Source organism: Lissotriton vulgaris, chromosome 5 (assembly GCF_964263255.1).
Source record: "Lissotriton vulgaris chromosome 5, aLisVul1.2, whole genome shotgun sequence".
NCBI lineage: Eukaryota > Metazoa > Chordata > Amphibia > Caudata > Salamandridae > Lissotriton > Lissotriton vulgaris.
Genome location: NC_141693.1, coordinates 1,499,243,266 through 1,499,266,769, shown reverse-complemented (window position 1 = coordinate 1,499,266,769; position 23,504 = coordinate 1,499,243,266). Strand labels below are relative to the sequence as shown.

Sequence of the window (23,504 nt, the reverse complement as noted above, 5' to 3'; positions counted from 1 at the left end):
GCTTTGCGGGGCGGACTGTGCAGTTGACCCGACACCTGGGGACCAGCGGTCAAAGATCACCGGCTGAGGGAAGAGTGGTGTGGGCCGTTGGCCACTCATACGTGAGGCGCGCCACGGACGTATTCAAAGCAGGTGACATGATTCACGTGGCTGGGGAATACGGGTACAGGGTGACCTTCCACGGAAGGGGCGGGCTCTGTATTGACCAGTTTCAAGGTTTTATGGAGGGACTGTTAGGGCGGACAAGGTCACCGCCGTCTGTAATCATAGTGCATCTTGGGGGCAATGATTTGGTGACCATTGGTCGACGAGTACTTCTCGAGTTAATCTTATCCTCATTAAGTTGGTTGGCGAGAAGGGTTCCGGGGTGCACGATTGCATGGTCACACATGATTCCTCGGAAGGTGTGGCGGGGGGCCCTCTCTGTGTCAGCCTTGAATCAATCGGTAAAGAAGGTTAATAACAAACTGGGTAGGTTGTTTCGTACAGGAAATTTGCATTGTGTTCCGCATGGATGTATCCGGGGGGACCATATGTATCTGGAAGACGGGGTCCATTTGTCCCGGGAGGGAAATGTCTTACTCATAGGTGACTTCATAGCTTGGTTAATAAGTTTTGTGTAGCCATGACCTTTAGTAGGAGTTTTGTGGGGGGTCCGTATAGCCGGTCAACTATCCGGCCTGTGGCGGTAAGGTCATGATCGGTGAGCAGTAATTGGAAGATCCCTAGAGGTGGGGCGCCACCCATTATGGATGGGAGCGCCCGGGGGAGGCGGCCATTGGCCCCTCACACGGGGAGGCGGTACCCTCTAAGGATGGGGCCACCGAAAGGGAAGGCGGTCAAGGCCGCTCCCTGGGGAGGAGGGGCTACGGGCCCCTCCTGGGAATCTCCCGGGGCCAGGACATCCGCGACGGCGGATGTGGTAAGCAGTGTGGGGTGGGAGGGGGGTCTACGCTACCTTCTAGACACCTCACACGAGTCCTCGGACGACCACCAAGATGGCGTCGACTAAATATGGGGCCCCCGTTAAGACAAGGGAAATTGGAAGTTGGCACAGAGGTACAGTCCTCTGTGTGCCCGCCCCTCACAAGTAAGGGGGGGAGTTCTGGTATTAGGGATCTGACACCGGTTACGACCTTGCCGTTGGCCCGTAATGTTAGGATGTACAATTTGAATTTTGAGAAATGCATTTACAGGATGTTTTAGAAATCGGCTAGGAGAACCTTTGTATTAGAGATATGTTAAGGTCAGCCAATAAACATCGTAATGTGTAAATGAAATTGTACATGATATGAAACTGTTATTTTAATGTTTTAATTTTGTTTCATATTTTTAATAAATACGGCCGGGAGGGTAACTCCCTCCCGCCTTCCAAAAGCTCAAGAACTGTTTCCGTCTTCCCATTCTTGGGGATTGTGTTGGGAGGGGGTGACGGGTATCCCGGCCATATGGAAAGGGGCGACCTCTCGGTCCCCCCGAACGTATGGTGGGGTGCCCCAATCCCCCCGGGAAACCATTTTGGGCGGGAGGCGTGTCTCGGCTGGTATGCCCGAAGTGGCGTAGCCGGGGCGCACCTTTTCCCGCCCAAGAGGGGTTGTCCTAGACACCTACACCGTTGGACACGCCCCGTAGGCGGTTGGAGGAGGGTCCACGCCCCCCCCCCGAGGAAGAATAAAAGGAGCAACAATCCGAGAAAGCATCCTCTTGTTCCTGTGCTTGGAAGCTGCACCCCCTCGTTGCACGTATGAGCCCGAGACGGAACAAGGAGCCAATTTTGACCCACCCACCAGCCCCTGATGGCAGCGATTTGTATTGCAATAAAGTTGATTAACGAGGATATTATCTCTTTTCAGGTTGTTTCAAATAAAGTTGGATTGTTTTTTGATGTGACAATAAAATGGTTATTCTGTTTAGGCAAAATATTGCAGCTGAATTGAAAGAGCAGTAATGGCATAGTTAGAAGTTGATGCTAAAATGTCCATTATAACTGTTTATTCCGTCCTCATTAGGTAAAAAAAAAACGAAAAAAAAAAAACTGTTGTATTTATTTTTTAGTCGGGCGGTAAGGTCATGATCGGTGAGCAGTAATTGGAAGATCCCTAGAGGTGGGGCGCCACCCATTATGGATGGGAGCGCCCGGGGGGAGGCGGCCATTGGCCCCTCACACGGGGAGGCGGTACCCTCTAAGGATGGGGCTGCCGAAAGGGAAGGCGGTCAAGGCCCCTCCCTGGGGAGGAGGGGCTACGGGCCCCTCCTGGGAATTTCCCGGGGCCAGGACATCCGCGACGGCGGATGTGGTAAGCAGTGTGGGGTGGGAGGGGGGTCTACGCTACCTTCTAGACACCTCACACGAGTCCTCGGACGACCACCAAGATGGCGTCGAGTAAATATGGGGCCCCCGTTAAGACAAGGGAAATTGGAAGTTGGCACAGAGGTACAGTCCTCTGTGCGCCCGCCCCTCACAAGTAAGGGGGGGGAGTTCTGGTATTAGGGATCTGACACCGGTTACGACCTTGCCGTTGGCCCGTAATGTTAGGATGTACAATTTGAATTTTGAGAAATGCATTTACAGGATGTTTTAGAAATCGGCAAGGAGAACCGTTGTATTAGAGATATGTTAAGGTCAGCCAATAAACATCGTAATGTGTAAATGAAATTGTACATGATATGAAACTGTTATTTTAATGTTTTAATTTTGTTTCATATTTTTAATAAATACGGCCGGGAGGGTAACTCCCTCCCGCCTTCCAAAAGCTCAAGAACTGTTTCCGTCTTCCCATTCTTGGGGATTGTGTTGGGAGGGGTGACGGGTATCCCGGCCATATGCATAATGTACAAGTCCTAACTGACTGTATCTCTAGGCAATAGCCTGATTGTGCTCTGTTGTGATAGTCACATTAAAACTTCCGAAAGTTTTATTGTAACTATCACAACTGAGCACAGTGCTAAATGGGGGTGGAGTGAAGGATGAGTGAATGGAGCGATATACAACGTTGCTGCTCTTTGGCTCTTTTTATTAGCTGATATTTGTGCAATTCCTGGAATCTAGATGTCACTGATGATGGATGGCAATAATTTCCTATCTCTATGGTAAAAGTATTTTTCTTTGTGTTGTTTCCATTTTGTATGCTGTTTTCCTCCACAAATGTTTTTACTATTCCCACATCTCTCTTAGCATACTGTGTTTTGCATATAAAACAACGGACACCAAGGAAAATCTCTTGTTTGCTGCAAGGTGTTTAATATTTATAATTTTCTCTTTTTCTCATTCGCATTTTGTGCTGTGTTTTGATCCTCTTCATGGCCAGTTGCAGCAGGAGCAGCTTGTATCAAAGACCAGGCCAGTCTGGCAAGCCTCTGAGTAGGTCTTCCCATTCACACAGTTGTAGAAGCCATTCTTGCTGTTTGGGTTGGGGTAGAGGCCACTGGCTTTACCAACACAGAAGCCACTGCTGCTGCCACCTCCTCCGCCAGGAGCTGCAGTTGGTGCTGCGGTGTCTGGAGCCACAGTGATGACTGGCGATTTACAATCTGAAAATAAATGAAAATTTTGTCAGAAACAGGAATTTCTATTTTCACAGTTGTAGTTCTTACATGTAATGCTGCACTTTAAAGGGATAAGAATTCAAATCTATCCTGCCTTAGCTGCTTGAAGTAACTTTCACCTGTTGAGTATGGTCTCTAAAATGTTACTTACTTGGAGAGTTTATTCCCAGGGCAGTCTTCAGGGTGTTCATCATGGGATATGGCCCTTGCCCACAGAACTTGCCGCTGAAGTCATCTAGAGGAATGGCCCAGACCATGGCACCCCCAAAGTTATTCTTCATCAGCCACTCAGCCTGTTGAAAGTGAATAAAATACAATGTTTACCACTTTGAGATAACAGATTAATTTGGCCTTTAAGTGATAACCCAACATTACTCATATCCTGAAAGATTAGGGTGAACAATGTCTTGTGAGAAAAAGAAGATGCTTGAATATTAGGAAAGAAAGATTTAAGACACTTGGGTGGGTGGCATAGCGGAAAGAATTGGACAACATAGAGGAAGGACAGGAGAGTTGAAAGACTTAAATGGCACAGAGGAAATGGAATATTTAGATGGAAAGAGTTAAGAGAAGACTTAAGTGGCAGAGAGCAAAATATTTACTTTCAGTTGAAAACTTTTTGGGTTGTCGTAGCCGATCCATTGACTTCCTTTGTAGGCATAAGGGACGGCCTGAGGGCTGTTCCACACCACAGTTGCGCCTTCCTTTAGGAAATCGCAAATCTGAGAGACCAAAAAACAGGTTTGTTGATATCAGATGGGAAAGAAACATAAACAACGTTCTTTCATACAAGCTGCAGCTGCTTTATCAAATGTTTTTGCTATCTGCATGGTGGCTTCGCATTAGACTTATGCACTGTATTGTGGGAGTGTACTTCTCCAAGGATGCAATGTGAAAACCACATTTCTTCACAAACATCACCGGAATTGATGAGGGATTATTTGCTTCAAATCCCAAAAGACCTAGTAAATTGCCACAGTTCATACTTCCAGACGTATAACAATAATACAGCAGGGCCTTTTAGAAATATCCAGTACTGTCAGATTCTGACTTAGCAGAGCTTAGAAAATATTCCTACTAAAACCATAACCTGCAGTCAAATGACCTTCTGGTCATTTGATAAATAAAAGTGAGAACATCTCCTAGGAAAGTGCTCACTGTTAAACATTTTTTAAATCTGTTTCATAAAGCTAATGACCTAATATAATATCATCCCTGGAGCCTGGTCAAACTTCTGTAATTTGATATCTGTGTGAATTGCATCAAGAATTTGCTCTGAAGATCGCCTTAAATGTTTTTGTAAAGCTCCAGGAGCCTACTAGTGTAGCTAGGCCATAGAGTTGCCTAGAAATATAATTATCTGTTGATCATCTCCAATATGTTCATGTCAACTTCAAGACTGCCCACGAGAAGGAAGGTATGTTTAGAAGTAATCTCAACAGGCTGAACACCAGTAGTGACTATTATTGGACTGAAAATTGAGTTTGTCAAAACTCTAATTCATGTTAAAAAGGATTTTTATAGAAAGATATCTGTCGAAGTATAAACCTCTCTGATTACCTCAAAGTATGCCATGAATCCTGCTTCCTGGGTGTAATGACCTGCTGTGCCTCCTCCAGATGTTGGTGCTCCGAGGCCATTGTTGGAGGGGTTGGTCAGCGTAAAGGTACGGCCATAAATGGGGAACCCAACCATCAGCTTCTCTGGTGTGGCGCCATTGTTCTTCCAGTAATTCATGGCATATTCCTGGAATGGGAAGTCCAAAACATACTCAGAGCTAACACAAACCCACAAATCCTCGGTTTCCAGCCTTGTGCCGCTGTTTCTATAGTGTGTGGGCTTACGTCAGGGGAATCACCTGGAACAACTCTGAACATTGAGGATATTAGAAAGCAAAGTTGAAGGGGTCTAGTGACATCGTGAGCTGTAACTCAATTGTGCTGGTGTTACCACAATTTCCTAAAGTCTCAACTAAACCTTGTTTATCTCCTTACCACATTGAAGTAGGCGTAATCTCCCTGATCAGCAGGGCCCTGGTAAAGGGGACTGTCCTCTCCTGTGAAGCCTTCCCAGGAGCCTCTGAGATCATAAGTCATCACATTGATCAGATCCAGGTATCTGTAAAAAAAAAACAGAACATCATGAATTAACTTAATTTGCTGATCTTTGTTAATGGGCTGCTGGCATGAGGAATTTATATGTACATTGGTAGGGGAGATGAGAGTAAATGCTTCTAAGTAAACCATGATGAATTCAAAACTCTAAATCACTGCCACAATATCCATGAATTATGGAGCGAATTCAAGTGTAATTAGCTGTAGAAAACTGAGTTAAGTTCCAAATAAGAGGATGAAACCCCAGATAATGGAATTAGTGGGCGCTTGATTTTTGATGGAAAGCGCAAATTAAAGTTCATTATGCTCGCAATATGGCATCATATTTGTCTGTATTATTATTATGTAAAGATTGTAATTCTAAACATTACCTCTATTTTACAGATGTATTTAGGGATTGTTTAAACTAAAAGATAGTTAATATGATAGTGTGTATTCAAAGCAGGTTTTACAGGCAATTTTGTGTACATGGTAAACATAAAATGCGCTGGGACCATCAAGGAAATAGGATTAAGTTCTTAAATGTCTGTTGGTTGTTGTAATCAGTTTTTTTGGAAAAGAACCATATTGTGACATTGGCGCTGGGGTGGAAAGATACCCTTGTATACTCACTGAGACAGCTGTGGAATCTGGTACCCAGAATCAATTGTGGATTTGCCAGCAGATACAGCAGCGGATATAAGAAGTCGTGGCTTGTTGCTCTGGGTGGCTTCCTGCACAAAGGCCTCATACATTTCCTTCAAGACAAGAAAAGTAGCTGTAAAATCTGGTTTTTGGGCAGTGAATCTGCAGTTCTAATGTCATACTATTCTGTCAGGACTACTACTGTGCAACAGAGTCTATGGATGATAATTAACCTCTGTTTGGAGCAGTCCTTAAAAATTATTATGTAGGAGTTAGTTCACTTTCCTGTATCTTTATACCTGGTTTTAGAGAATCCACTGGTGGCTACAAGTTCAAGCTTGTGTATGTTCACAAACGTTCTGAGGAGAGGTATGGATCTAAGTTACTTTTCCTGGTTGTTTTTAAAGATGACCTCTGTTGCGCTGATGCTGTGACCATCATCAAAACATATTATTCCTCTGGCTGATATTTATTTCCCTGTCAGGCGCTAAAATGTCCTAATATCAGGCCACATGAGTGGGAGTTTGCGTGGTAAAATGTTTTGTTCCACTGCGCCATATGTTCATAGGTGGTTTTTAAACTGAATAATGGTGGAGGAACTGAAAATGCCAGAAAAGCTTGAATGCCATTTAAAACGATATGAGTAGTACAACCCAGCCTTAATGAAATCTGGTGACACTACATACACTATATTCTCCCACTTGCACATTTTTATTCATTCCCCCTTTGTTTCCCCTCTTGAATAATGTATGTATATCCCACGTCATTTTGTAAATATCCCAAATCTCTCCTAAAAATGACAAAAATCCACATTAAGGACCAGATGTACGACAGTTTTTTACCGTCGCCAATGTGAGATCAGCCCATTTGCGACCGCAAAAAAGGGTCCTGGCATGTACAAACGCTATTTTGCAAGTCACTGACTTGCAAAATAGCGTTTGCGACTCGCTATTAGGATGGGGCGTACATTCCTAATAGCGAGTCTCCATGCAGTGTGCTATTGTTTTGCGACCGCATTTGCGGCCGCAAAACACTCGCAGATTACTACCTAAATTAAGTAGGGGACCACTTCCTGTTTGTGAGTGTGTGTGAAAATATTTTTTAACAGCAGTCTGTGCTCCCAGGGACCACTGCCTGCCATTTATAAATGAAACTGAAAAGTTTCATTTTTGCTTGTTTAAATGCATCCGGTTTTCCTTTAAGGAAAACGGGCTGCATTAAAAAAAATAAAAATCTGCTTTATTTAAAAAGCAGTCACAGACAGGGTGGTCTGCTGACCCCAGCAGGCCTCCATCCCTGGGAGTGCTAGCCATTCTCAATGGAGACGAAAATTGTGCTTGCCTCATGAGGACTATGCACCAGAACAAACGGATGTTGGTGGAGACTGAAAACTAACATAAGGAAGTTATTTGTTGAAAATGTCATAATCCATGTAAGCAACACCTGGCAGGACCAGTGGGGGTAACATTTGAAACATGTTTGGAAAAACTGCTACTCGTAGTATGAGAACAAAGAGAGCGATACAGTAGGTTCTATGTTATAACATAACTCTGCGAAATAGGAAAAATATATGCAATTTGGGGTTTTAACTGCCTTCAGCATCTATTCATTTGGTTCAGATAGATGGATAATGTGGAGTGGGAGGAGTGGACGACTTTTAACCTTGAACTTTACATGCCAAAAAATGAGCTACCACATTGTTTCATGTGTTTTGTGCCCATTGTGTTTCACCTTTTAGAAGGAAATTTGTTGATTTCTGAGATTATTGGCTTACTCATCTCAGAGGGTTTTTACGCAGTTTGTCCAAACTTTTGTGAACTGAGCGAGATTGTCATGATCTAGAAGCCTGTACCTGCAGCAGGACGGAAAACTGTTGTTGTGTCTGTGGGGGACTGCCTCTGTCCGAATCACCAGGGTATTCCCAATCTATGTCCAACCCATCAAATCCGTACTGACGCAGGAACTTGATGACGGAGGTGATAAAGGTCTGACGGTTTTGAGAACTGGACACCATTGTGTTGAATCTAGAGGAGATGAAACAGAAACAGATGGAAACAGTATTGGTGACTTGAAATGTACATCCAGGCCGTTCAACTATACATTGAAAGGGACACCTCTTTGCTAATTTATGATTATGCCCATCAATCCAGCGATGAATGAATATTCTAACATTACTATACTATTAACCCGTACCAAATGAATGAATGAAGATTTACAATGAGAGATACAAATGCATGCAATGTCTCTGTAATTTGGAAAGAACCTAGAACCTGAGCTTCCATGTTTGCACGGGGGATAGTTTCCCAGTTATACCACAGGCCACCAAAGCAGCAACAATGCTGTATTCAACCAGTGATTATCTCTTTTGAATGTAGCCAGAATCATATGAATGCAGACACGCATTGCTTACGTAGACACCTGACTTTGAGAACAGAGAAATCTGGATAAGGCCGAGCAAAATCTATTTCTTGGATCTTGATTCCAATTCAAGATGTTTTAGAGGAACTCGCATTGATTTGCTTCAGAGAGATCAGGCTCTGCATCTAGTCATTGTAGACTTTAATTTACTTTGCAAACTCTAATCATATCAGAGGATTCCCACGAATTTAGAATTTGTTTTGTTAAATGCTAAGTGTGTGTGCATTTATATGTGCGTAATATAATCCAATATTTCCATCGAGGAAGTCTGGTAACATTATTTTGGTATAGTTACCCTAAAAACCAGTTTTATTCAAACAGCCTCTAACAGTGAACACTGACTGGAATTAGTATGTGTAGGCTTTGCTTCTCTTTCTTGAACACATTTTTGATAAATCAATACCCAATGGTGAAGTCAGTGTTGTATATAGTTCTCTGGCTGCAGAGGTTACTGTATAAATATAGATTTAGTTTATTTGCCACATAATTTGGCACACACTTTCCAAAATTTTCAGATTCATCAAAAAATGTTGGTTCTAGCTGAAAGTGATTAAAATATTATCAGAGAACGTACAGAATTTTCTATTTTGTATGTGTAATTTAGATACCTTGCTGCATAATTTGGTCGACCATACTGCATAATCCTAATAGTTCTGACAAGTTAAGTCTCTACTGGGTGGGTTAGGGGCTGTCATTATGATGATGAAATCAGGCAACTATTGCAAATATTTACCATATTTCACGTTTTCTCATGATTTAAGGGTTCTTATGCAACTGCATTTTGTGCAATTAAAGCACAAACTGTGTGTGTGTGTGTGTGTGTGTGTGTGTGTGTGTGTGTATAGATATATTGATAATCTGCGCTAGTTATACCCTTGCATATTAGAGCTTTGATAACAAAACTTACAACATCTCAAATTAAAATATTTGTAACAAGACAGTGCATGGTAAAGTGGTGAGTTATAGCTAATGCAGTATGGTGAGTGATGCAACAAGACTGTGAAGGTGTTGCATAGATTCTAAATGTAAATTTAATTTATAACTATAACTTTAGAATTTCTAATGTTTGTATAGTTTGTTTATTACAGTTAGGAAAACTTTATTTATGCTTTCTATATAAGCCAAAGTGTTAACTTTACGATTTTCATTTAATATATAGGTACCTATCTTAACTACAAGCCGTAAGTGTAGCAGCTCACCGTAGCACTCATTCTGAGGTAGAGGTGAATGCCAGGGCACACGGCTATAAGTGGGCCAGCTGTACAACTGATTTACATTAAAATACATTACATATCTGCCACCCTTCCCAGACGCTTTCATCCAGTACCTCTTTTTTCAATTCCAACCCTACCTCTTGTAATTAATACTAAAATTATAAAGCACCTGCTCTACAGAGGGTTTGCATTTCTAGATACTTCAAAATAAATAATTGAAACAAGTACGCCGAGGTCTTACCCTGATGTTCCATAATTCCATCCACCAACTGAGAGCAGCGTTTTAAGATCTGGGTTGCTGCAAATAAAAGTGGATATGAGTGAGGAAAGGTGTAGCTATGTTTGGTATTTGACTTTGTTTGACTTTTAAAACTGATTCTTTTTTTACTTGGTTTTCTTTCCATGTAGTGAATCTGCACATATTGGCAAAATGAGTATCTTTCAAAGCATCTATTTTAAAGTACATAAAATGTATTCCAGTAAAATTCGTATTTAACAAGCCATAGAAAAGGCAAACATCAAATTGAGAGTAGGGTGAGGTTTTGGTTTAGAAACAGATTAAGCATTCGGATAGGCTTATGTTTATGGTTAAGAGTGTATCGGGAGTAGGGATAGAGTTGTAGTTGATGTTAGGCTTGGGACTACGTTTAGGAACTGAGCTGGATTTTTTTTGTGCTTTTTTCTGTGTTTTAAATTAAGTATAAAAAATATTCCAAGTATGTGGTATCAACATGAGTGTAGGAATGGAGTGAAAATTTTAAATTGATCTTATAGATTGAGATTTCATTGTTGGTGATTCATAACTTCAGCCCAGTCGAGTTACATCATATACAGAATTGTGGCTGGTGATAGTTACATTGCATGGTCATTTCAATAAACCTATGCCAACTATGTCATATTTAGCATCAAATGAAACACAATGGCAGTAGAAAGTGCAATATTATGTAAGATATTAATCTTTTGGAGAGATTTTTTGAGACATTCATATTAATGAGTTTAAAATATATTAGTTTTCACTGTGACTGTTGTATTCCTTGTGACAAGGAGATTTCTGCCGCAGTATTGTGATTTTGGGATGCCTCTGAAGCTAGCTTTAGTGACTGCACAGTTCAGAGTTGCAGACACTGCATTTAATAAGGAACATCCATGTTGAACATACACGTTGAACACAAATCCATGTGCTCTGAAAAGCAGCATCATACCACCTTGTGGATGCTCTACAATGTTGTCTATCACTGTTAGGGCAGAGAACTAAAAAAGTGATACAATCAGATTGTTAACATTTGCAGGAAAGGTTCTTCATAACTAGCAGGTATAAGAATAATGGTGAGGCACGCAGAAGGCCTTAGGCCATGGAGAGGAGGAAGGGTTGATGTCAGTGGTCGAAGCAGGGAACAGGCGTAAGGGTGGAGATGGAGGCCTAGAGACAGTTATGGAAGTGAGGAGGTATCCACAAGCAAGTAGAAAGCTTGAGGGGAAAATGTAGGGTGAGGAATACTAGTATATACACTCACTAGTTCTTCAAGCCATTGAAGGTTCCATAGAGGGTAACATCGTTCCATTCAAAGGTGGCGATCTCATTGTTGGTCATGGTGGCAAAGGCATAGATCAGGTGAGTACAGAGACAAGGGTCGACATTGTCAGGCATGTAGAGTGCGGGGGCTGGGTAGTACTGAGCCCAGTTGGTAAAGTAGCACACCAGCTTGAAGGAGGAGCCTAAGGTGGAAACAAGAATATCAATGAACGAATGTTTACTAATTAGCACTGTGAGCTGTTCCAGCTAGATACTGATAGTTCATGCTGTACTCTAGTTCCTAAACGCTAGCTGCCACTACCTAACGGCGTCAAAAACACAGGCTGCCACTCCTAATTGACCTATAGAGACCCAGGCTTGCACTCCTTAACCGGTCTGAGGAGACCAATGCTGGTACTCACTAACTTCTCTAGGAGAGACCCAAACTGACACTCATTACCTGACCTGCAGCCGGCCACTTACTAACTGTCCCACAGACACAAAGTTTCATTCACTAAATGCCCCATTATGACACAAGCTACCGTCCGAACTGCCCTGTAGAGAGACCGGCTGCGTCTCAGTAACTATCGATGAAAGTCAAAAACCGAATCCACATATTGTCCCGACATGAACACAAGCAGAATCTAAGTGGCTGCCCACAATAAATACGTGCTGGAATTTACTATCTGCCCTAAGTAGATTGGAGATGGTATTCACTAACTAGCCAAAAGGAGTGGCTGGTTTTACTAGCTTCCTCAAGAACATGCAAGTAGCCTCAAAATGCCTGACAGAGACACCTGCTGAATTAGCTAACAGCTTCACAGACGTGGACTGAGTTTACACACTGCCCTGCAATGACAGTGTAAATGTAATGACTGCTCGTCAGAGACGAGCTAGCAGTGAGATAACGATAAATTTACATGGAAACACTTACCCATCTGCACTGAGAGCAGAAGGGCCAGACCTGAGGAGAAAAAGAAGGGCCATTAATGGTTTAGAAATAGTGTACAACATACATCAGAGGTACTGTTCCGTTAACAAATCATTGAGTCACCGGAGGTCTCATTCAACAGTCATTCTCATTGGATGGCCACATTTAGAAACAGATACTTCTTTTCAGGGATGTTTAGTCAAACATAGAATGTGATATATTGTGTTTAAAAGTACACTGGTACACTGTCACACTCCAGGGTGAGCAGTCACAGAGGAAGAGATATATTTATCACAAATGTTGTGATGAGTCCTGTGTTTTGGGAGTCGGTCTAGTCACAATGAAGGTGAATAATCTTTTTAGGGGTGCAAAGGAACTGATGATTGTTTACAGGGATTCAGAACCACATTCAGGAAGTGATGTATCTTTTCAGTGGTGTGCATAGACAGACTGGGAGTGATGTAAATATTCTACCAGTGCTTTGTAACATAAGGATGTTATCTTCAGGGTTTAAATTTGAGGTATATTTTCTGGGTTGCTCAGTATCATACATGTGTCTATTTTTCGGGGGTACATGTTGTATTGTATCATTTCTTGGATATGTAAATCACACTATTGAAGTGATCTTTCATTTCTATGAGTCACATACTCAAACACTGGTGGGATTGGAAAGAAACAACCCAAGTGGACATAATCTTACAACGGTAGCCTCAACATAGTCTGCAAAATGATGTATACTGTATACCATAATGTTTCAGTACTGACCACAGGTGACTACCAGTATGATTAACCTGGAATAACTCAAACTAAGAAGGATTGATCAGTCTTAAATGTGAGAGTTTCTAGGACAGCAGAATGCACGGTAATGATGCAAGCAGAGTGTTATGTACTGCTTGAGACTTTTGCAGGACAATATAATATCTGAACTGGGGTGGCTGAGTGAGCTAAAGAATGGTGATGGATAAAACCCAGATCAGTTGACTGGGGGTGAGTGTTCGATTTGCTCAAACGCTCCGTCCATCATCCCCTTTTGTATCGCTTTGTTTGCCCTAAATTGGCAGGGTTTGCTCAGACGTGAGTCCTTTGCTCACTTGGCCACTGGATTCAAGATAGCCTGGCTGATGAGGTTTATGAATCAGAAACCGGTCCCAGAATGCTTGTTTCCGGTCCAGGGAAGACATGGCTTGGTAGTTCGGGCTGGACTGTTCCCATGAGGCACAGGGCCAGACTGATTTGCATATGGCCATGTCTGAACTGGGGTGGCTGAGTGAGCTAACGAATGGTGATGGATTAAACCCAGATCAGTTGACTGGGGGTGAGTGTTTGATTTGCTCAAACGCTCCGTCCATCATCCCCTTTTGTATCACTTTAATATAATAATTACTAGCATCCCTGTTGGTCACTGCAGAAACACCTAACCTGAAGGTTAAAAAGAGTAACTCACAATTGCACAACTGAAATGTTAGACTTCCCCCTGTTGATTCTTCTGACGTTTGGAGGCACTGGTAATCCCTGGAAGTACTGCGATCCTACCCTGAATATCTACAGAATTGCCTTCTCTCACAACAGCATACAGCTTATAAGTTTATATGTCATGAGCTGCGTAAATAGGATATGTGTAGTACCTGTCTAAACAGTTAAATTTTTGCCAGTTGCCTTAAGCCGTAGAACATTCAAAATCTTTGAGTGAACAATCCTTTATTCATGTGTTTGAAACAAAGCTTTCCACGATTGAGAGCGTAAACCTAACCACACGTTATGGCATACATTGTCCATTTTCGGGAGACTCCATATTAGGGTGCAGTCAAAGTGATGTATAATTTCCAGTGACCAGTTACAAACATAGATACCTGAGAGGACCTCCATCCTTCAGTATAAATCTATAACATATTCTGTTATGTATGGCTCTCAAAGAGAGACTATATAGTTTATTTCATTTTCTGGATCTCATAAGCAAGTGCTATGACATAATAACAGTTAATAACAAAACTAGTTACCCACTGTCGTGATGTCATTAAGCCCTTCCAGGCCAGGCTGAGAGGCTGTCCGGCAGCCGGTCAGAGCAGCTTTGTTAGTCTGCTTTGACTGAAACCAGAAAGCACAGCGCAGGAGGGGAAGGGAGGCAGGTGATGTGGCAGGGGTTGATAAAGGATGACAGGTAAGCTCTTTTTTTTGTTGCAAGCTTTGGGATAGGGGTATATAACAGAGACCATGTTATGTATGGCTCACTAATTACTCCTGCCACCGGGTAGCAGGTGAAAGCAGGGGCAGATGATTTTCGGGCCATTCATGGTATACAATTATAGATGGTTAAAATAGTTTTACAGGGATGTTTTTTACCTCTGTGTTCTGAGCAACATCATACACAACTTGAGCTTCGCTCTTGGTCGTCAAGTTTGGCGTCACTCAGAACCCCTCAGTTAAAAATATCCTCATATATTCACTGTTACCCATCTATAAATCTATATATTATATTACGCTATGATATGCTATCTTGTTGTAGTGTTATGTATGACTCTGATAGACTACCGCTACCTGGAATAAATGGATTAAAATCCATTAACTCACTCCTATGATGTAGCAACAGTTGTTAACAAAAGCGGTTTCCCACTGATGCAATGTCATAAAGGAGCTCCTGGCTGCTTTGGCTGGGCTCTCTAAGAGCATGTCACAGCTGCACGGGAAAGCAGGGATCACATCTCCTGGAGGAAAGAGAAGGAAATGAACAGAGAGTGGTGGGGGTGTGTGGCATGAGGCTATGTTCTTAAAACAATTAAGACAAGGAGGAGATGCTATGTTATGTATGGCTCCCCTGTACTCATCTGCGTAACAGTTGAAAGCAGGGGAGATCTTTTGGGTGCCGTACATTACATACATTTATAGATTGGTAAAAAGTGATTTACAGGGATGTTTTTACCTCAGAGATCTAAGTAACATCAAGAGTTTCGTTCAAGTTTTCTATTTGATGTCACTCAGAACCCATCAGGGAACTCACTGTTACATGGATTTACACACACACATATCATATTATTTAACGAATGTATACAATAGGAGGAGCACCATTGTAAGCAGTATGATGCTCCATGTGGGTAGCACATGGCAGCACATGCAACACAGTCATCTGTGTGTTCCGCAACCCACTTAGGGCCACCACATGACCAGTCCTGGTGTATCATTTACTACATTAATGTATTTTAGGACTTGTATTGTTGGTATAGTTCAATTGAATCCATCATACTATCGCTGCTAAAATGATGATTGGTAAAAGGCATTTTCAGGGCTGGATAGGTTAGGTGTTCTCGACTTGCAGTCCTATGCTAAGCAGTTCTCACGAGAGAAGCCTTTCCCCACTTCAAGCAACGCACTCAGTTGAGCATCACATTAATACTCACCTGTGAGGAGCAGCATCTTGCCCATGTTGATACCTTGCTGTACCTCTGTGCTGGCTGCTGTGAGCTTGTTCTACCTTATATAGTCTGGGAACTTGTTTTCTGACTGTGGATGGTCTAAGAGCCAAGTACGTCCTTCTCTGTATCTGCAGGTGGCCCAGACGCGAGTCGCGCTCTTATCTCCCTCCACACACACCTGCCCTCTGATGTCGAGTTCTAATCACATCACCCCACTGTACCATAATTGTGCTGCTGCTACGGTGTCTTGATAAAAACGTTTAACATAAACACTATTTTCGTTTCCCTCTCATTATAAGTAAGATAAGGTCGAGATTAGAGACGTGGACAAACCTGCTCCCTATGTACACTGTTAGCTAACACAGCAGGTCGCCCTCAGTACTCTTTCGCTCCATTTTGCACAGGTGTCACCGTGGCTCTGGGCAGTGCTGTTCACTGGTGCCTCTGACGTCATGCGCTCAAGCTCATTGAGTAAGGATAACAGTGGATCAAGGGGAACAGACAATACCTGTTACTAGGATGTCTCTGTTGCCCAGAGGACTGACAGCCTTCAGTTCAGAGATCCACAGGCAGAGGATGCCCCAAGACCCTCCACGCTAGCATCTCCATCCATTCTTTGACTTTCTTATCGTTTGTCGGGTCCGGGTGTCAGGTAGTGAGTAGAGGGCTTCTACTACAAACTATGACCAGAGCCCAAATCACTCCCCATTGCTGTTCCTATTCACGCAATTTTCTTTTTTCACCCTAGTTTTCCGCTGAATAGAACTGGGGAAGATGCAGTAAAGGTTAAGTATATTTTACTATGTCCTTTCCACTTATGTTTTAAAACCTTCTCCCTGGAGGTCTGTCTGGGTTTTATTCCTGTTCACAATGTGTGACTGCTGGATGCAACACTTTTAGAATATGCAGCCCTCATCCTGGTATGTCAGTTAAACATTTATCAAGTGAGTTTCTGGTGCAAAGGTAGTTTCGAATGCAACACGGAGAAAAAATTAAGACTTCAAAAATGCCATGTGAAGTTTTGGAGGCTCTTGGAATTGCTGACTTTGGTGTTAAGAAATTAGTTTAGAATGGGTCCCTGTACAAGTTGCCATTATTGAAGAGTGAATACTTTTTTTTTTAACTTTATTTTTGGCATGTAGTAACACAACAGCTCCCCCCCTCGCAATTGGCATCATTAGAAAAAACACGTGTGCACAGTTCGTTCACCCCATTATGGCCCATGCAGGTACAGATAGCACAGTGGTAAGCAGATCTCTGGAATTAAAAGCAAATCACATATACAAATACAGTATGGAACATATGTGCGTTACCGTCAGGGCACTACTCAAACAACATCCCCACCTCCCCGCTCCCAGCATCCCCTCCCTCAGATCCCGACTCCCCGGGGGTGAACAGTTCAGCACTGGTGGCATCCAAGTCATCGCAGGACGACCCCACAGCGCCTATCATTCTCCATGCAAGCAAGTCCTCCTGTAGCCTCTCATCCCTGCGCGTATGCTGCATGTTTGTTTCTTCAGCTAAGGACCACTCCCTGACATCCCTCAACCACATTGACATCACATGAGCCCTTTGTCCCATCCAGGTGATAGCCACCCGTCGCCTCGCTAACACCAGGAGCAACTGCAGCATCTTATAGGATAAGTTCCTCTTTTTGGGCTTGGGGACCAGGGCCAACAAACAATGAAGTGGGGTCAAAGCAATCCGGAGGCCTGTGACCTTCCCAATGCGCTCCACCACCTCCCTCCAGAAGTCCCCGACCGGTGGGCACTCCCAAGCCAGGTGCAGAAACCCAGCCTTTTCCGTGCTACACTTAGGGCAGTTGTCTGGTCTATCCACATTGATACGGCGCAGGGAGACCGGAGTCATGTAAGTGCGATGAACGAAATTGAAATGGATCAGTTTAAATCTCGCATTACACGACACCTTACGAGTTAGGGCTCCTATGCGTGCGCGTTGTCCCGGCTCCAGAGCAACCCCCAAATCTGCCTCCCATGCCGCCCAGGATGGCGAGACCGGTGGGGCAAAGTCCCTTTTCCTGGCCGGGTACAATAATGTGATCGGCCGACGTCCCCTACCACAGGATAAAAGGATGTTCAGGGTGTGGGACAACGGAGGCGCCTCCGGATACTGTAGCCAGGTCGCCTTCGCCATTACCTTGAGTCCTCTACATTGCAGATACTGCCCCTCAGTCAGTCCGAAGGTCTTTTCAGCTCGCTCATGGTCACAAAGGTATCGTCTGGGTAAAGATCCGCCAAGGTCTCGCATCCGCCCTCCCGCTAGTCCCGGAAAGACATGTGCTCCTCCATCAGTGTCACGGGTGCCAATATCCACACCGGTTACTCCCTGTGAAAGGGGGCCCGCCACAGAACCTTCTCCACAAACCGCTGCCAAACCCCCGCAGTGTGTCGAACGACATATGGAAGAGTTTCATCTGCTCCTCTACCCCGCATCAGGGCCATCTGTAGCGCTCTCTCATCTGCCCTGCCCGCTAGGAGGCCCAATTCCGAGTTATCCATGCCTGCAAGCCAGCGCGCAGCCGGCAGGAGCTGTGCCGCATAATATTAGAGATCAAATCTCGGGGCCTCAAGTCCCCCCTCCTCCCAGGTCCGGACAAGGGTGTTTAGGCCGACTCTGCTGCATTTGCCTGCCCAGAGTAAGGAAGTAAGCAGCGTGTTGAGCGTGCGAAATATACGTGGGGGGGGGCGGACATAAAGTATTTTGCAGGATGCATAATATCCTCAGTAGCATCACCATTTTGGCATCAGCTAGCCTTCCCATTAGGGAGAGTGGAAGTGTGTTCCAGAAGGACACAGATTGCTGCAGGGAGCGGAGCACTCGCTCAGCGTTACGGGCCAGAGATTGCGCATCAGATGTAGCCACCTGAATTCCCAGGTATCGGAAGGCCTCCAACTTCCACCGCAGCCCCAGGTGCAGGAGACCCAGCCGTGGGTCATCACCACATCCCGCCAAGGGAAAGATCAAGGACTTCCCAGGGGTTAGGACGCAGTCCAGAGGCTGCACCAAAGTGGTCCAAAAGTTGCAGCAGAATAGGCAGGGATTCTCTTGGGGACGTAAGGTAGAACAATGCATCGTCGGCATATAGGGAGACCAGATGCACAGTACTCCCCACCTTTATTCCTCAGTGGGCCATCTCCCTACGAACCGATACCGCCAAGGGCTCGATCACCAAGGCGAAAAGGAGCAGCAATAGGGGACACCCTTGCCGAGTGCCCCTACCCAAAGGCCAATCCTCCGAGCTGGCCGACCCAAGCCTGACCCTGGCTCTAGACGCCCCGTACAGGATCCGGATCCAATTGCAAAAAACAGGCCCCACTCCTGCCAGCCGGAGCACCTCAAGGAGGTACCCCCAGCTGACCGTGTCAAAGGCCTTGGCTAGATCAATCAACACCAGGACCCGGGAGTCCTCACTATCACGCACCTCATGAAGGACATGGTTTAGGCGTCGGAGATTCATGGCCGTGTTGAGGCCAGGGATAAACCTACACTGGTCCTGATGGACCAAGTGCGTCATGTGTGGTGCCAGCCGGGTGGCCAGGAGCCTGGTAAGGATTTTTACATCCGTATTGATCAGAGTGATAGGCCGGTATGCCACGGGATCGCAGCTATCCCCCCCAGGCTTCAGAATCATACAGACCTCACCCCGATTCATGGTGGGCAGTAGGGTGCCACAGTCCAGTGACTCACGGTAAACCTGCAGAAGGAGGGGGGCAAGGGTATCCTCAAACACCTGAAAAAATTCAGACGGGAAGCCGTCTTTGCCCCGGGGCCTTAGCCTTCGGCAGTGCGGCCGATGCTACCCTGACTTCCCAGAGCGTCAGAATTAGTCCAGTTCCTCCGCGGCCTCTTCCGAGAGGGCCTGGAGAGTCAGTCCCCAAAGGTATGGCTGATAGGAGGCCTCCGTTATCAAGGGGTCCGCGGCATACACCGCCTGTAGATGAAATCAGAGGGCCTCGAGAATATCTGACTCCGAGTGCACCATGACCCCCCGCGGGACCCTTAAGAGCAACTATCCGCCCCGGAACAGACTCCTTCCTAAGGATCCAGGCCAGCAAACGCCCAGACTTGTCCCCCTCCCGGTGGAGGCGCTGACGGTATTGACGAGAGTGTACTTATCCAGGCGGGTAAGTATGTCATGTACGCCCTCACGGGCTGTCCGCTCTGACTCCAAGTATGAGTCATCAGGATCCGACAGGGATTGTCTGTGTCTAAGGTGATCCTCCGCGTCTCGCAGGCTTTGGAGCAACTGCCTCCGGACCCCATAGGTAAGGCCCATACATTCGCCACGGACAACCGCCTTTTTAGGGCGTCCCATTTAGTTGCATAGGGAAGGTCAACTCCCTCCCAGTTTAAGTCTAGATAGTTAGTCAGGGCCGTCGCTACATGCTCCCTTCCCACCTGGTCCTGCAAGAGGTCCCCCGGCATCCTCCAAGTCTGCGGTCGCGAGGACTGGTCGACCCACCACGCAACGCACGTCACGGGAGAGTGGTCCGACAGATAACGAGCCTGATGGGTGACCGTCAGAGTCAGTGATGCGTCAATATTGGCAGCGAGGATTCTATCCAGCCTACTGTGTGTGGTGTGTGTTGTGTGTCGGGTGTAACAGGTGTATAGTTTCTGCACATGGTTGCCTAGTCGCCACACATCGGCAGCTCCCAGGTTGGTCATCACCTCCCGGATTCTCGCGGTCATACGTGGTTTCGTGCCAGCCCGGGGAGGGTGCCTGTCCCAAACCGGATCCAACACACAGTTGAAGTCCCCGAACCAGAGGAGGGGAGTGTCCAGATCCGAAACGAGAAACTCCTGAAGGTGGGAGAAGAAGTCAGGGTCATCTACATTGGGTGCATACGAATTTAACAGTAAGAAATCTCTTCCGTCCAGCTTTACTCGCAGTAGCAAGTATCTGCCCTCAATGTCCGCCTCCGCAAACTGGACAGCAAAAGGGACCCCAGGTGCCACCAAGATCAGGACCCCCCTAGCATAAGTAGAAAAGGAGGAGTGAAACACTTGGCCAATTTCAGAGCACCTTCCTCATTCAAATGGGTCTCCTGCAAACAGGCAATGGAGACTCCATGGCGCCCGAGGAAGGACAGGACTCTGTGTCTCTTGGTACAAGTGCCCAGCCCACGCACGTTCCAGGTTAAGAATTTGTATCCCATAAGCGCTGGTCACGCCCATCCAGGCCACCAAGTCTAGTATCTGCAATCCGCCACCCATGGGCCCGAACAATAGTACACTCGATGCCTGCAACAATGTCCCCCCACAACTTCCCCCATCCCCTCCACCCCCCCCCCCAACCTTTTAAACCCCAGAGAATACCTCCCCCCACCCCCACCCACGAGCAGGATGACAGCAACAACAAAACATGCTACCCTGCCCTCCCCCTGCCAGTGCCAGGACGTACACAGCCACCCCATTCACCCCACACCAAACTGACACTCAAACAACAAAACCACCCCCCCCCCTTCCAACCCCCTATGGGACCCAAGATCTATAAAGATTTTTCTACACTCATTCTAGCAAAGACAGCTCCAGCCAAACACTGCCCCACCACTGGTATCTCTCCCCCCCCACCCTCCCACACAGGCTCCCCTCAGCAAAATGGAAGTTCTCCACCCTACTCAGCCACACAAGGTCAAGCGCCTCCAGCCAGAGGCATCAAGTTCGAAAGCAAGACCACAGGCCGGGCAGGCTAGGCATATAGAATGTTCAGGGCACATGTCACCTCATGATGGAATCGTCTACTCCTGCGACTCAGCCCCCCCCGTTTCTGGAATCACCGGGGCCGTGAAGACCGTGTCCTGCTCTGTGTCTTCAATGTGTCTGGGACCAGGACATCCCCAGATTCAAGCGGGTCTATAGCCCCCGAGTCAGTCTCAGCCGGCAGGGGATTCAGAAGCATAGCGCTGTCCTCACCCACTGTGATCCTAGGCTCCTCGAGACCCGCCGACTCAGATCGGCATCTCCGTCTGCCGCGGCGTCTACGCAGCGGCCGGGTGCCCCACGTCTCACGGGGATTCGAAGAAGTTCGCCTTCCCTTGTGAGATCACCTTGAGCTTGGCCGGGTACAACAGCATATACTGCAACTTCATCTCCCGGAGATTCTGTTTAACCCCTAGGTAGGACTTCCGTTGCTCCTGGACTTGTTGGGTATAGTCGGGAAAGATGGACACCCGGCTATTCTCAATGGTGAGATCCGCTGTCTCCCTTGCCGCTCGTAGGATGCAATCCCGATCCCTATAGTTCAGGATCTTGGCGATCAGTGCTCTCGGGGGCGCTCCTGGACGTGGGTGTGGGACCAGAGCTCGATGTGCCTGTTCGATGACAAACACATCCGAGAGGCCCCGCAGACACAATGTCGTTTGGATCCAAGTCTCCAAGAAGCGCTCAGTATTTCCAGCCTCCAGCCGCTCCGGCACCCCAAGGACCCTTATGTTGCTGCGCCGCGCCCTCCCCTCCGCGTCCTCAGCCCTCCGCTCCAAAGCCTGTGTTGTGGCTGTGAGGTGCGTGACCGTCTTTTTGAGGGGGCTACCTCACCCTGCAGCTCCGCAATATTACCCTCGGCGTCCACGACTTTGTCTGCAACTTCTCGAAGGTCTGTCCTCAATAGATTGACGTCTATGGAGACCATCTCAATCTGTTGCTCCAGCGCGGTATGTGAGCCCTGTACTGAAGAAGAGTGAATACTTATCTACGTTTTGCTGTTGCAGTATGATTATCTTTTTTGATTCGTGCTTGCATTTTTTACTCAAGACACGCCTCTTCCAGCACCATTCCTAGGCATCTATAGGGGCAGATTTTCAAATAGTTTGCACTGGGTTAGCCTCACAACCAGTGCAAAATGTTTCTATAGGGTGCTTTCCAGCGTAAAACAAGTTTTGCGCTGGAAAGCACCCTAAAAATAGTACAAAAATTACTGAGCGATGAGGGGGTGTTACATGGGTCATATGTTGGTGTTCCCATTCAACCATCCATTCCTTTTGACACAAAACCATATCTACAGAGAATTGTAGACAAAGTTTTGCGCTAAATGTTAATGCTACTTCAAGGGAGGTGCTAACATTTCTCTGTGCTTTTCTGACTTTGCATGCCTGCTACACTGTGCAGCACACTTACAAAGTGGGAACAGCTTTGAGACTTGTCTAGGCATAGTATTTTGTACAGGAAGGGTACCCCTCCTGTGCTATTTTGAGCCATGAACAATAACGCTTTGGCGATAAGGTGTGTGCCTGCGTAAGGCATCTGAAATCCGTGAGCCACTAGGGAAGATGAGGAGAGAGCAATATCTCTGAAGATATGAGGCTCTCCTGCTCCCTCCCTGTCATGCAACGCAGTGCAGCCTCTTTGGGAGGAGGGGGGTGCTGTGTTGCGTGCCTTTTAAAAAAATCTGCCCCTTAATGTCTCGGATATGCAAACAATGAGTGGGTACCAATGGCCATAAAACAGCAAACTCCAAACAGCTTGCCTCCTGCATGCATTTTTTCAGAGATAATTTGGATGATGAAGGGGAAAATAACAAGTGGGGGAAACAGTGAAGTTGTATTTCACTTGTCTGCAAAAGCATTCAGTAATCCCACTGGACAACAGTCACAGTTTGGAGGATTGGTAGTTAAGCACCACAATGTGTCATTGGGTCTCCAGGCGACGAGGGAACCCTAGGGTTCTGTTTGTGTGTGGTGAAAAATGTTTCTGATGGAGTACCTGTGTGTCATGCTA

The 23,504-nt window shown here is 45.8% G+C and overlaps 1 protein-coding gene across 1 annotated transcript; it reads right to left on the bottom strand.

The window, feature by feature from the left end:
* Positions 1-2,997: 2,997 nt before the first annotated feature.
* On the bottom strand, positions 2,998-15,870 carry LOC147712846 (acidic mammalian chitinase-like). Its single transcript, XM_086923511.1, has 11 exons — positions 15,753-15,870; positions 12,364-12,393; positions 11,431-11,632; positions 10,158-10,214; positions 8,137-8,308; positions 6,273-6,397; positions 5,541-5,664; positions 5,107-5,292; positions 4,149-4,268; positions 3,698-3,839; positions 2,998-3,531 (listed from the first exon to the last, which is right to left on the bottom strand). Exons 1-11 carry the CDS (start codon positions 15,775-15,777, stop codon positions 3,299-3,301), a joined length of 1,416 nt encoding a protein of 471 aa, XP_086779637.1. The 5' UTR covers positions 15,778-15,870; the 3' UTR covers positions 2,998-3,298.
* Between the last annotated feature and the right edge of the window lie 7,634 nt (positions 15,871-23,504).